The 15,742-nt window shown below is 41.0% G+C and overlaps 1 protein-coding gene across 1 annotated transcript in view; it reads right to left on the bottom strand.

Annotated features, from left to right (window-relative positions):
* Nucleotides 1-664: 664 nt before the first annotated feature.
* The window catches only part of PAG1 (phosphoprotein membrane anchor with glycosphingolipid microdomains 1), a 132,854-nt gene continuing 117,776 nt past the window's right edge, over nt 665-15,742 (bottom strand). Inside the window, exons 8-9 of the mRNA XM_072951777.1 lie at nt 13,299-13,358; nt 665-9,424 (exon numbers count right to left, since the gene is read on the bottom strand). Coding sequence (XP_072807878.1) covers nt 9,053-9,424; nt 13,299-13,358 — 432 coding nt within the window. The 3' untranslated portion in view covers nt 665-9,052. The remainder of the gene's footprint in view (nt 9,425-13,298; nt 13,359-15,742) is intronic.

Genomic DNA, 15,742 nt, shown 5'->3' with positions numbered 1-15,742 from the left:
CTGGGGTGGTCTTATTAGAGGTAATTTGTGGAGTTAAGGGGCACAGACACAAAGGAGACAGGAGCATGCCAAAGGGAACCCTCCCTTGCTTCACCGTCGGGCCCGCAAATCTGTCTTTGGTGATTGGGGAGGGGCCGCCAGGATCAGATGCTGGTTAAAGCATTTGCTCTGAGACTTCCTGCCGGTTTACACCCCCATCTGCCTTCACGCAGGTGCATTTTACTCCTGGCTTGGGGCATTATTTGCTCTCAGCTTGTGTTTCTTTACGGGAATGCGTGGCTGTAAGGTTAGATATCACAATTTTCCCAGGTCTTGTGAAGAGCGTCTGTTAGCATTTATAGAGCATTTTACCTTTTATGAAGGTACCTCGTGGGCGGTTACCTAGACAACCTACACTATTATCCCTCCCTTCTTGTGTGCAAATGGGCACAGAGAAGTCCCACAGCTTCCTCAAAGTCACCATGGAGCCAGGATTCAAACTCAGATCCTTTTCTGCAGAATTTGTGACTCTAACCACGACACCCCACAACCTGCTCCTTAGGCCCACCTCCTTCCAGTCACGTGGTCAGTCAATGCTTAAACCCCCCAAACCCAGCTTGTGCCCTCAGGGCACATAAATTAGCCACCCTTGATCTTCCCAAACGCCAAATGAACTTTAATGAGCTTTTATATAAAACTGATCTTTATTGCAGTTAAAAACGAACAGAGACAGTTTGATAAGTGCCATTAATTACAACGTACCTGATATTTACATGTAATTATACTTTTATATACAGCTTAAATCAGGTTCCTTACATGTAAACTATAAGATACGACAAGTCAAACTCCAGCCTTCTGGGAACAGTCAGAATAGAAATACTATGGGCAGAAACACACAGAAAACAAATACCCATTTCAGTTCCTTAGGTACCGTTACTGGATGAGCGATCAAGATCTGGCCACAGAAGAGAATTGTAAATGTGCATCAAATTGAAACTTGTTCTTAACATGATGAACAGTATTGCTATTATATGAACCCTAAACATAATTAATAATTGGACCATTTAAAACAACACAATATCAATTTATATAGCACCTTTCTTACAGAGTTCAAAGCATTTGTATTTCTCTATATTGTCTCATTTGTCCTCATAACATCCCTATGAGGTAGGCAATGGTTGGTATCATTATCCCCATTTTGGATATGGAGAAACTGAGGCACAGAGTAGTTAATCATTTGCTAAGGTCACACAATAAAGTCAATGCTGCTGGAACAGGGACCACAGAACCATGAGCTTGTCTCCAAAACCAGTGCTTCTCTTTAAACGAAACTGTCCCCTCTGAGAATTTAACTCATAACCTCAATTCACTTTTCCAAGAAATAAAAAAAAGAGTGCATTTTTTTCTCTCATAAAAATCACTGAAATACTATAGGCAAAAAAAAAAACAGTCTGGGGCAGATGTTAGAGCGATGCTATGTTCTTCTTGGAAGAGTTTGTGGAAGTCTCTTGTTGGTTTTGCTTTTTCATCATGAGAAGTTTCTTTCCCCAGTTTAAAAAAAGCTATAATGAAACATATTTGAAAGGAGGCGCCTAGTTACCTACAAAGGATAGTGTAAGGAGCCACATAAGCTCTCCACTAATCAGGTTTATTCCCAAGTTTACAAAGAAGAAAATGTTGAAACAATAATTTAAATCTTTGCGATAATTTTTCTCAATCTTATATACATTTACTGTGTGCTCCTTAAGAGACTCAGAGTGGTAGGTAGGGTGTTGGAATCAAACACTTTCCCGAGTCACACACGCAGGGGCGGAAGTCTTGCCCACATCACTCTGTTCAAGCTTTACATCTAATCCCTGCCTTACCCGCCCCTCTAGAATCAAATATGTAGTTGATGCTCAGAAAAAAAAAAACATTACAAAAAGTGTCAAAATCTGAGGCATACAAGACTCTCACAAATGCTTGTTGACTTGGATGTAAAATTCAGTTTTCCCAACATCTTTCACGAGCTTCTCCCTAACAGGCGAGCACTGTGATGGTCTTGCCAACTTTCCAGGACATCAGTAGGCAGCCCACAGGAATTAAGTTTCTAGTATTGCTCCAGGAAAAACAAGAGAAGCTTCTATTTAAAAAGATAAATGTGAAAAAAGCGAGCAAGCTTACTGGACGGGGTCATGAGCATGATGTCAGGTTCACAGACAGGTTTTACATTAAAAATACATAACAACTTGTCAAAGGGATGTTCAAAGACCAACTCAGGCCTTTGGTGTTAGTCTCTTCGCCTGGGGAAAAGGCACTGCTGTCTTTCAGGGAAGTCTTTACTACCTAAATGGGGAGCTAAAACTACATTTGTTTTTCCTCCTTGGGCTTAAAAAAGGAAAAGGAAAGAGTTTGTTTACACTCATGGTTTCCAACTTGTTGTGTTAAAAAACAAACATAGCAAAATAAAACCAGACTTACAACAAGATGGTTCTGAAATGCAGGCTGCAGGGGCCGAGACTGGTCTCTCTCTTTTAGCCTTAATTATGCTGTAAAGGGTGTCTAGCTGGCATACTAGGTAGACTTTTAACAATTAAATGTATAATGAGAATGAGCAAATACCTGTTCTGTTAATTTGGGGAAAAAAATTACATTCTAGAAGACCCATTCAAATAATTAAGCTATGATGATACAGAGTGAAGTTTAAAAAAAAAAATCCAAACTAAACACATCCTGGATCGTTAGGTGCGTAGAAAGTGAGACCCTCAGCCACTGTATCTCCCATTCACTCCGAACATCAGAGACTTTGCCTATAAGTGGTCAAGTTATTTTCAACATCTGGTAACTCCACAGTTAAGATGCTTAAACGTTCTCATTTCCTTGCGGCCTGGGAGAGGAGCTCAAACTAGTTCTAACTAGCAAACCCCATGAGCACTATTTCCCAGGGGGTGGGGTGTGGTAGCCACATGGCTAAGAAATGTTACACTTTATTTACTTTAGAAATTATTAATTCTTCCAGAAAAGGGTGTCTTCCCCTCAAAGTAATCAATGGCTTTCTACTTTACAGGTAACTATGGGTCTGCTGTTTCAGGGTTTACTTTTAGTCTCAAGACATTGTAGGGGACCATGAGCTTACCTGGTTAGAAAACAGGGCTAATTTTTATGGATTTGTGAGTTTGAGTCTTCAACAGAATTTTTTAAATAGATTTTATATATTCAAAAATTTCTCTTATTTAATGGAGGTACTGGGGATTGAACCCAGGACCTCATGCATGCTAAGCATGCACTCTACCACTGAGCTATACCCTCCTCCCAGAATTTTTAACAAGTTCTTTCCATGGCCCCTTAGTACCAACCATTCTCGTGAAAGATGTGGGCAAGAGTATACATGGTTTAGCAAAGTTCACGACAAGTAACACCCAGTATCTGCTTCTCCAGATGGATCCGTGCTTTATCCAGGCAGCTCGTGATGATGGAAAACGTGAGCTGGACAGAGCTGTCTGCTCACTGGGCGGTGGTGGGGAACGGTTCTATGCTGGGCAGGCAGGGTCTGCAATACTGAAGACTGCTAACTAGCTTTGGAAAAGAGGGGATGGAACTTCCTGTGAGTAGCAGACACAGAGGGGCGGGGTGGTTCTACGCAAAGTGACGGAAGTTTTAAAAATTCCCAATAGAGAAAACAATCCGTCCACTCTTCTGTGAATTGAACAATTTGACCATTCCAAAGACCTTCTGAGACAATGAGTCCAAATGATGCTGAATTATTTTTGAGTATTTTTGAGTAAGAGGAGTATTTTGAAACTGATTGGGACCACCTAACAGATAACGTGCCATGTTTCTTGGAAACTATTTTTATGAGGGAAAAAAATGCATGCACAATGAAATGCAAATTCCTATTTGTTTAGTTATATTTCAAACTTCCCCTGAATACATGAGGCAGGTTAATAATACAATATTTAAAAAATGACACACTAAAACATTTTACTGTTGCCAATTGAACATACAGAACTCTGAGGAATGACAATTACCAGCCTTTATAATCCATTACACAGGGTGATTTGAGACAGTCAGAACACAGTACATTTTTTAAAAACACCCATAGTTACATGGTGAGCAAAGAAAAATCAAATCTAACTGCATTAAGGTAAATGATTACCAAATTAAATGCTTTTAAAAATTGCCTTTTTTTTTAAAGCAAAAGCTGTATTTCTCATTTCATCTGGCATGAAGAAAAATCTGAACTACTATTTCCTAGTTAAATAAAAGAAGAACCTGGAAAAACAATGAAATACTTTATAAATGTCAGAGACTGGATGTAAATATAACGTTAAAATGAGCAGTAGGAAAAAGAAACCATTTATGAATGTTTGTTCTCTTCTGGACCATGATGTTATTTAATTTCCTTTGGTAATTTCAGATGAAGTTTCTAATGTAACACAGTTTCTGGATTGATTTCTTTAAGTCAAACACTTTGTGAGTGTGTAAAACCTGTCTAATGACATTGTCAAGAATAACGTATTTAAGAAAAGGTACAACATAGAGCAAGAAAATACTATTACAGGACAAGGAATTTTGACTTCACTGTAAATAAAGCTGTATTTAATTTTAGAGATACATGTTCCTATTTTCACATCAGTCACTTATTAACACCAAACATTACACCTTAACTTCTCCCCATTACACAGTACAATAAGTCTGTCCAGATTTCCAGGAAATAACCATCAGTACCTACTGTGCTTCCAGCAGCCGAAGCTCAGCTAGCTGGGTACCAGAAATCAACACTTTCAGAAGAATAGCATCACTAGATCACATGGACTCATATTAACTTTGACAAGGAGCACTGAAAAAAAAATGTCATTTACTCATTTACAAGATCCTAAGTCAGTCTTGAACTGAAGCTCTGGGGCTCTGGCCACGTGACATCAGCATCTCAGAGCAGGTGCTTCACATGTTATCCTCCACCACTGCCTGTTGAGTCTGCAGTAAAATCGCCTGGTTTCTAAAGAGAGTGAAATAAAATGCCCCATGTGATAAGGGGCCTCTGCTTCTGCCATGGGGGGTAGTGGGGGTCACCCTGCTGCGGCTCCATCCTGGCCCACGTGGTTCCTGTTGCTTTCGGCCAAATCTCTTCTCAGACACCTGTCTGAGGAGGACACCTGTATTCATTTCCTCCTGTCAGGCTGAATGTGCAGGGAGTCACATGAATCAAACTATTTAAATATACCGCTGTTTTTCAGCTAAGAGAATGAAGGACATAATATAAAATCTAAATTCATTTCTTGGAAAAATTAAATGAGGGCAACTTGAGAAGGTTTTCTTGTAGTTACCAAATGAAAATGATTGGAGAACTGTTTCTTCTAGTCTGCTTTTATGACAATAGTCATCACACTAGTAGGACAGACATTCAAAATACATAATAGGATGTATCCTAATTAATTAAGCACCAGAGCAACTGTATAATACATGTGTATACACATATGTGTGTGTGTGTCCTATGGACATACAACATACATATATTTTGTTACTGGTAAAAGTCAGTAAATGCTCCAATTTGAAAAATGAAAATCTAATATAAGAAACAGATCTAGTGGCACACTGAGGTTAAATTTTAGTTCTTTGTGTTGACTACCTATTGTCAATGTAGCACTCATCAGAAATAACTCTTGGATTTTAAGTGCAGATAAATCAGTAATTAGCCTTTTCCCACAAAGGACAGTGGTACCTTCAAAACTTCTAATAGACCTAATGATGCAATTTAGTACAGAGCAGGAAAAGACTATTTGTGGCAAACATATTTTCAAAAATTACTTTCTTCCAGGATTTAAAATTTCCTCAAACATTTCACATCAAACAGGTTATGCTCTTCTGCTGACAATATTTGAGAAACAGTAAAGCAGCATAAAATTCTTTAAGACTTTCAAAATATCTGAATAAAAACAAAGATCCTGCTTTTAGGCAAGACAGGTTTAAATGTAAATTCCGAATTATAAGACAAAACATTTCTTAAAACTTATTTTTATCTTTTTGTATAATTTCACAAAACCTAGGTTATTTCAGTTGAATGCCTATGCAATATGGATGTCAACACTGAATTTTAAAATACAGTCAACTTTTTTTGGGATAATTACCTTGTATACATTTAAATTAGGTAGCATTTAACTCAAGATGAAACTTTTTTTTTAAGGCTTCCAACTCAAAAATGCTAGCACAAACTTTCAACAGATAAAGTAAAAAGTGAGGAAATTTATGAAATACTGTATATAGGGTCAAAACAGGGATGCTATCTCAATAAATATACTTCAGTAAGGTACCCAGTGGTTCAAAGAGCAGAGCCGTCTCCTAAAGTTCGCTCTGCTTTCCGTGTCCCCAGACCTCCTGGGCTCTGCTATTACCTATTCTTGTACAATTTGCTCTGGGGGAACTTACTGTTCCTTTTCATACTTTATTTATTTCTTAAATCATATATATATAATATATATATATATTTTTTAACATTCAACTTTTTATTTTATTACTTTTTTTCTGTGTTTTTTTGTGGGGGAGGAGACCATTAGGTTTGTTTGTTTGTTTATTTGATGGAGGCACTGGGGATTGAACCCAGGACCTCATGCATGCTGAGTACGCACTCTACCACTGAGCTACACCCACCCCCCTCACAGTTCCTCTTAATACTTTATATCACAACTTATTCTTAGCACAGATTCTCAAATCAAAAGCGATACTTCAGTGCATACTTTATGGCCCTCTTGTATAGCCTTTATTTAGAAACTTCTGGGGGAATTCTGATAATGAAAGTTCAAGATGAACTCCCCCATCTAGAAACAATTTTGCTCCTTAGTGATCATACCCACGGCCCTAGCAATAAGTAAGACACGGTGAGATACAACAGGACTCTTGAGCAGTCAGGTCCTCCTAAAGGACATGCCTGACAGTGCGCAGCACGCGCAATGCTAGGTGAGCAGCGCCACGTGGCTGTCACCGTTCCTAGAGCAACCCTGTGAGGTCGAGATTCTTGGGTCAAACTCATTCATGCTAAGCAGTGAGAATCACCAGGCAAAACAGTGCTTACAAAGGATGTGAATTCAGAGATCATGGGCCTTGCACCTTCCTGATAAACTTCTCCCTAATCCAAGGTTATTCTGCCGTGATCTTCTGATCAACAGTGATTGTGCTTGCGCACACGAAGTCTTCAAGGGAGAGACTAGGCCCTACTGAAAAATAATGACACCAACCAATTTATCCCAACTAAGCCACTCTGCAATTTCAGAAATGTATAACAGAGCAGTCACAAAATCAAGCCATGAATGCAAAGGATGGGAAAAGCACGTCCGTGAGCTGGTCCCTACAATTTTCAAGATGCTTCATCCTCCCAACTGCATTCTTTTTCATAACGAGTGAAAACAGCAAGATTATTCAATCTGAAAAGTCACAGATGTCACAGCAGTATAGAATAATTGCCTCTTTTTTTTCCTTTAGCAGTGTAGGAAAAGCTCCTTTCTGTAGCCCACACTGCATAATAGCACTTCAACCAGGTTTCTTTTAAAATGAAAAGTGAACAAGTTCCCCAATGTTGGCGTTATAAACTCAAAAGAGATGATTAAATTCAAACCAGGCTGAGCTCTTAATCTGAGTTATTTCAGCCACTGACTTTTTTTTAAAATGAAGGGGGAAAAAAAAAAATCCCAGTAGGCAATTTACATTTGCAAGCACCAGGCTGCAGAATTCATCCCCCTTTTCTCAAAAATGTAGCTAAACCTTAATGGAATTATAATGCCTTCATGAGGTTAAAAGTTCACAGTCATCCCTAGTCAGATTTTGTTCCTCTTCCCATTTTTACCATTTCAAATATTTCAGTACTACCCACCACCAACATTGAAAATGATCATTTATATTCGTTCCATTTATTTCTCCAGGGAGCCAGATGATTTTGATCAGGAGCTCCACGTACCATTTGAAAAGCTGAGTCCTTAAAAACCTTCAATGTTATAAACACCTGGTTAGAAAAAAGATATCAACTCCTTGTAATTATCGAGTTTATGTGCTTTATGGTGTCTTTTCAAAATGAGGATATAGGTCATTGTACATAAAATCAAAATAGTTAATATACATTTTATCTGGCACTTTCTGGAAATTAGGCGTTAAACATAAAATACCTTATAAATTTATTTAACAAAAATAAAGGCTTATATTTTAATCTTAGATAGATTACCTTAGGGTAGCAGTTAACTTAACAAATCCCACACTGCCTGTGCGGCAGCAGAGATCATCAGAAGCACACATTCAAGTCCACAGCCCTTGGGAGATGGATGCCATGGCTGCCATCCAAATATATGGTTTGTGTCCCAGCATAGAGATTAAGGCTCTCTGTTTTGGAGGAATGAGCTCTGGGCTAAAACAATTATAGAAGTACCACCATATTCACTGAAAAATACTGAAAAGGCTCTGAAGAGTTTCAAATACTGGGGGAAAAAATCATTTTGACTATAAAAATAAAATAAAGCATCTAAAAATGACTCCAAGTACTTCGAGAGAGGCTGTTGACGGGCAGTGTCCAAATCAGAAGGAACGCAGATCTCAGAAACCCAAGGGGCGTCCGCAATCCTGCGCACCCGCCAGCCCGGATTCTCGGGGGCAGCTCTTAGAAGGGGGGCGTGGAGTCGACGGAAACCAGCAACCACAATTTCTTACCATCGGAAAACACCCACCTGGAAGGAAAAGGCCCAGCCTGGTGGGAGAATGTCCTGGGGATGAATCATTATAAGTCGTTAAGATTTCAAGGGGAAAAAGCCATTCATTTTCACCGTTAGTAGCAGACAGAGCAGGAGAGCGGGAGAAAGGCCTGTGAACCGCGGTACTTCGGGCAGGAGAGCTGCGGTTCTCGATGGGCGCGGTGCTTGGCTTTCTACACCAACAGGGTGAAGCCCCTGAGCGCTGGGGTCTTTCCGGGGGCTGAGGGTGCCCCAGGGAGGTGTGCTGGCGTGTACCGGCGTCTCGAGCATCTTCCGTTTCCGAAAGCAGCATGGGAAGCGTGGTTGCCGTGGCCTGCGCCTTCTCTTCCGCAGAAGAGCCGGCCCTCTGCTGGCGGGGTCATCGGCTAGAGCCGGGTGACATCCCTGCACGGCTGCACGTCCCCGATGCTCTCGTAGTCATTCTCCTTCGGGAAGACGCCGCGGTGACTGCTGGCGTCCGGGGCGGCCTTCTCTTCCTCTCTGTTCAGAGTCGGGATCGCTTCATAGTCCGGCTCGGGCCCCTCGCTGGGCCTCCCTGCTGTCGGCGGCAGCGCCCCGCCGCCGCTCGGAGTTTTCTCAAAGTCTTTCACAGTAGCGTAGAGATGGTTCGCGGAGGAGGGCGACCTCTGGGCGGCTCCCGGGACGGAGGGGTAGCTGGACTCCAGGGCTTTAAGTGACTGTCCTGACTTGTTCCCTGCCTGCCCTTGTTTATTCACTGATGAGTACATGGCCGAGATCTAGAAAACAAAGGGCGAAGTGAATAAACAAGCTTCGAACGTGATTTCTCCCTCCCCCTTTCTGGTGACAAGCTAGATTCTGAGCACTATTGGTGGGGCGGGGGTGTAACTTTAAGATTTTTTCCTGATTTCCCCCAAGCTTCACTGAGCTATGACTGATACACAGCACATGTAAGTTTAGGGTGTCCAACATGAAGATTTGAGACACGTGGTGAAATACTGTGAAATGACGACTACAATAAGGTTAGTTAACAACTCTATTACCCTAATTACCTTTTTTTTTTGGTGTGTGGTGATAACATTTAAGCTCTGTTCTCTTAACAACATTCAGGTACATAATAACAGCATTGTTAGTTCTCGTCACTGTGCTGTACATTACAACCCCAGAACTTACTAAATTTATAGATGGAAGTCTGCCCCTTTGACCAACATCTCCCCGTTTTCCCCACTCCTCACCCCCTGACAACCATCATTCTACTCTATTTCTATGAGTTTGGCTTTTTTAGATGCCACATATATGTGAGAACATACAGTAGATGTCTTCCTCTGTCTGACTTATTTCACTCAGCATAATGCTCTCAACGTCTATCTATCTATGTTGTTGCAAATGGCAGATTTTTCTTTTTATGGCTGAATAATATTCCATTATGTATGTATATGTTTGTGTATAAAATTACATTGTCTTTATCCATTCATCCGTTGATGGACACAAGTTCATCAATGAGCATCAACTTATGGGGTGCTCTTTCCTGTGGTCACGGCAGGCTACTTTCCAAGCACACCTACTCAGTCTCACTAACAGAGCTCATACAGCCACTAATACTGAGAGAGATTTCATTTTCCTTGGTAATAAATGGACTGGTTAAGAGATTTTGGGGGGTATTGTTTTATTGTTAGAAATCATGGTTGAGGCATAGTAAACAATCCTATGGTTATCTGGGAAATGGGATGGGAAGGGATACATTTGGGAGTTTGAGACTTACAAATGTTAGCCACTATATATAAAATAGGTTTAAAAAATTTCTTCCATATAGCACAGGGAACTATGTTCAATATCTTGTAATAACCTTTAATGAAAAAGAATATGAAAATGAATATATGTATGTGTATACATGACTGGGACATTGTGCTGTACACCAGAAATTGACACATTGTAACTGACTACTTCAATTAGGAAAAAAAAAAAAAGAAATCATGGTGGGAAATTCTGTCATTATCCGTATTTATCTTTGCCATGGTGATTGATTTATTCAAACACCCAGGAAATAAATGAACATACTTCCTTGGCTTTGCGAGTGCCGGGAGGGACTGTCCCACCCTCACATGTCTCACATACTGTGGATGAAGCTTCCAGCTGGCCTCGAAAGATTCTTAAGACATGCCTGCGACACGTTAGCTGGTCATCTGCATGAGAACTGGTGGCCGGTGGCTCAGATTTGCCAAGCTTTGACCATCCAAAGGTTTCAAGTCAGAGAAATAATCTTGGGGGAAACTCTTGCCCTGTTGATCTGACCATTTTAATGAATACGAAATGAATCTTCTCACCTTGGAGGTTATAATGAGAAGATTACTCTCGAAATGAAGAACCAGAATTTCTTTCAATTTAGGAAGAATAAAAAAATCCTCTGCGAGGTGCAAATGTATGGAACTTTTTACTTAAAAGGTGGCCCAAGTCAAAAGTACAGACAGATTATAAAGGGGTCAGTCATGGATGACAGTGATGAAGGGAGGCGACATCCTAGATATTTCTTCCTCACCTTCAGGGGTGACATCAAAGAGGACCAATGCATCTTCACCTATGAGAGTAATGAGAGCTGGCCCCTCGCCACCATTTCTGTTCCTCTTCCCTGCTTTCTTCCCCATGGTCCCTGCAGTAAGGCCCCCCACTTTTTGTAAGTACTTGAGTCTTCTTGGTCTTTAAAGTCTTTTTTTTTTTTTAAATTACAGGCTTTTTCAGTAACTTGCAACTTCGTATTATCTCTGGGCACGAACCAAAGGTGCGGAAGGTGTCATTTGTGCACTTTAACTCTTATCAGCATGTCTCAAGTCTTCTAATATTCCTTTTGAATACTTGTCTTTTATGACTATTATTTTTCTTCTGTATATAGGTTTCTCTTCAAGCTTCTTTGCTATTTAGCTTTGCAATTCTTTTCTTTAAAATCTTTAGCCATTATTACTCAGTCTGTAAATTATTCTGTTCCCATAAATTACTCCCTTTCTGCCCATTTCTCTTCTTTTTATAATCAACCCTTTCCCTATCATTCTGTTAAACTGGGAGAGGAATACTTAAAATTCAGGTCTCCGTTTCAGTCTGGACTGTCTAACATTGTAAGAATACACAAATAAACGATTTCCATATTTATTTTTCCTAACTCTTCTTCCTAAGATGAATATGTGGGCACCACACTTCTTTATTCTTCACTACACATTCATCAGTCTAACTAGGTCCCATTTTCAAAAGCCACAAACAAATGTGTGATAAGAAGACAAGGAATTTAGAATTGTGTAGTCTTGGTTTACTTTAAAGAATTAGTGTCCAGATCTCTTATATATTACTTATATATATTCCAAATGGGATGGCTCTGGTACAGTGAGAAATGCTGGCGAAGGGCCAACAGGGGTAAGCCGCCGCAGGGCCTGGGAGGAGGGCACGGCCTGAGCCTCGTGGGGGGATGGCCACGTGGAGACAGAGAGGCTGGGGGTGCGTGGAAGTTACTTTGGAGGTGGAAGTGAAGGCATTGGCTACTGACTGTATCCGAGGACAAAGAGGAAAACGGGGTGTTAAGGATGACCCTGGGGTTTCGATCTGTGAAACGAGCTGGAGAGATGGCAGGTCCATCCCCGGAGCAGGAGACATGGAGGGGGCTGGGCAGCATCATGCTCCTTAAACTTCCAGTGTGTCTAGCTCTACATTTTATTTTATTTTTAAATTTATTAAAAACAATTAAAAAATGCTTGGGGTGGAGGTGGTTAGGTTTTTTAAGTTTACTTTTATTTTAATGGAGGCACTGGGGATCGAACCCAGGACCTCAGGCATGCTAAGCACGCACTCTACCCCTGAGCTACACCCTCCCCCTAGCTCCATATTGCAATACTCGGAGTCCTATTCAGGAGGTGACGTACCTGCCTATGTACACTGCTTTTGTACGTGTACAAAATTTACTATGCCAGGCATTACAGAAAGAGGCTATCTGTAGCTAGGGAAATTAAGGTGTTTACCTCTCTCTGAGCTTAGCTTGACTTAGTAACATAAATACTGGCTTTTGTGATTTTAATGCTTCACTGAAGGTTTAACAGGTGAATCTTCAGCCCTGGTGTTTGGCAGACTACAACATTCCTTCTTGTTGGTTGGCTAGGCCCCATCCTCGTTCCAGCCTGGAAGCGTGCTTCCTGAAGTCCCCTGCTCCCTGCCTCCCAAATTCCTAAGCCCCTCTCCCTCTGTCTCCCACACGGGTGCAAAGTCCCTACACCCACCTGTTCCATTTTCCTCTAGTTTCCAACCCACTGTTGACTTCCTGACTGATAAAAGCGCCCACACTCACATCACTCTCATCTCAATTCCTGTTTTCTCCCCTCCCCTTTCTATTTCTGCCTGCTCCTTCTTTCCCACTGACTTTCCTTTACTTAGCTGACCTGCTCATCGTGTCCTGTTTCTGGTCTTACCATCTGCCGGCCGCTTTCTCTGAGCCGTTATAAAGCCAGCATCCCCAAACCCTGATCTCCAACCATATGTGTCAGAGCGTATTTTCGTGTTTTTTTTTTTATTTTTTTCAGACAAAGGGTAATATAATACGACAGCGCATTTGCTCAAGGAGAAGCTCTATTCTTTATCATGAGGGCTTTCGGGTTATTTGAAAACAGTAACAAAACTCACCTCTTCTTCTGTGAGAGTTGGGTCATCTTCCCGGGACTTGTACGACAACGCGCTCAGTCTCTGTTAGAACAAACAAACCACGAGAAGGGAGTTTGACGTCAATAATTCAACCTTCCTTTTGCATATGCTTTGATGCATCTGTCTATAAAAATGACTTCAAATAATTTTTAGGGAAGGAATTATTTTCTACAAAAAAAAATGTAAAGTACTCGAGGAAATTAAACCATTTATTTATATCTGACCCCAACAGGATAGGTAAGATTCATGGCTCCTTTCTTAATTTTGATGAAGCACTCATAACCCTAGCAACAACCCTTGAAGGCTTGAAGAAAAACAGGCTTGGACAAATTAGACTTTTATTCCACTATCATAAAAAAAAAAATGAGTGGGACCCCAGCATATTCTAAAGACTTGACAGAAAGGAAGCCATGTGCATAAGAGACTGAAACCTACACTTCTAGTATGGTTTCACATACCAATTTGATAAAATTCATATTAGTAAGTAACTCTCAAATCTATCCTCTGCCATAAATGAAAATGTTACACTCAGAATCCAAACTTAGTACACATCTTTGTAAACTTACTACTATTAGACAAAAAAAGTATAATTACAGTTAATTTTAACTTTTGGTTGTCATGTATAAAGTATTTATCAACTGAATTTGTAAACTTGGAAATTCAGCTAAACAAGGACAAAAAGAAAGATAATTTTAGGCAATAAATGATTTAGTTGTTAACAGTAACCAATCAGCAATAAACCTTATAAGTGAAAAAAAAAAAGTACCTGAGGAATAAACACATAAAGAGTATGTTTTTGGATACCCAGTAGTATTACACTTAGAGAAATTTCTTCTAATTTTATATTTGAATCTGTAGGTACAGATAAAATAAATAATTGTGTAGACTACTTTTTCAATTCCCAGTTGTCACTGATCATCAATGAAAGATTGATAAGATAAAAAGCATGGTGTTTCCTTATCAAATGCCTGAATTTTACATTTCTACAGTTAGTATGAGTCAGCTGGAGGATTCTTAAGGCATCTGGAAACTTCACAGCTCGTGGAGAAGTCAACTCACATTTTGTGGCTTGCTCCCTGCCTCATTTCTCAATGATTTTGGCTCCTGGTTACTGATTCTCTCTCTACCATATCTCCTGCCTGAATTTTTGCTGATTTCAACAAACACACATCCTTCCAAACCCTGCCCTGGGGCCCCTTGACCTCCCTTCACTGATCATGTCCTCCACCTGACCTCCCTGCTCACTCTCCCAGCTGCATCTCAGACTTTCTCTTTCCCTAAACCAATCCTTGTAACCAAGCCCCTTCAACTGGCACTCACTATTCAAGCTCACTCCTCCCACAACCCAATTCCAACAATCCTTCCAAACTGTGGAACTCCAACCACCATTGTCAACGTCTCTCTTCGCCCTGATGTCTGTCCTTTCTGTTCCCTCAAGCTCAAACCCCACAGTTGTCCACCATAGTCCCGCTTTAAATATTCAACTCCCTTCGTGGTCACTGGTGAACTCAACTCTCGAGCGAGTCCTTAACGCTGCTCTGCATCGTCCTACACTGCTGGTACCCTGGTCCCTGCTCTCCCAGCTGCCTCCTTCACATCTTCTCTCCCCCTAAACCTCCAACACCTCCTCATCCATCTTCATCCTTAGCTGAGCACCTTGAGAAAACTGAAGGGGTCGAAAGAAATGTCTATAAACTTCTACCGCCCCCCACCCTTCAGTCTCTGTTCACATATTTTCCTTCCTCTCTGTTTACACAAACAAAATTTCTGTCTCCTCTTTAAGGTGATCCCTTCCTCCTGGGCCCTAGATCCTGACCTCCCACACCCACTCATGAGTATAAGCTCCAGCAATCTCCCATTCTGTCTCTATCATCAGCTTTCCCCTCTCTGTGGAATCATCTCCATCCACCTAAAAACATGCTATTTCTGATTCTAAAAACCAAACCAAACCAACCAACCCATTCCATCGGTTGCCTCATTCCTTTATAGGAAAACCTCTTAAGAGTTGTCTAAAAGCCACTCAAAACATTCTCCTCTTCCTATTTTCTCCCTAAACCCATCTCAGTCAAGTTTCTGCCTCCTTCGCTTCCATGAAACCGGCTTTTGTCCAGGACCCCGAGTCCACCCTGTAACTGACCTCTCCTGGCACCTTCTGCAGGGGTCACTCCTTTCTCCCTGACCCTTCTTCCCTTGGCTTCTAGACACTGTACTTTCCTGTTTTCCCATCTTATCTGGGTTTCTTCTGCTGGTTCCTTTTCTTTCCTGGACCTGTGTCCTTGGAGCTCTGCGAGGCCCCATGCACACTCACTCATTTGGTGATCTCATCCCACGTCAGCTTTGAAAGCAGATTTCTGCTGCTGACTTCCAAATGTCCAAACCCAGCCTGGGACTTTCCTCGTAAACCCGCTCATCCATCCAGCTGTTCT

This window comes from Vicugna pacos, chromosome 29 (assembly GCF_048564905.1).
Source record: "Vicugna pacos chromosome 29, VicPac4, whole genome shotgun sequence".
Taxonomy (NCBI): Eukaryota; Metazoa; Chordata; class Mammalia; order Artiodactyla; family Camelidae; genus Vicugna; species Vicugna pacos.
The sequence above is the reverse complement of the archived record's forward strand: the minus strand, read 5'-3'. Positions and strand labels throughout refer to the sequence as shown.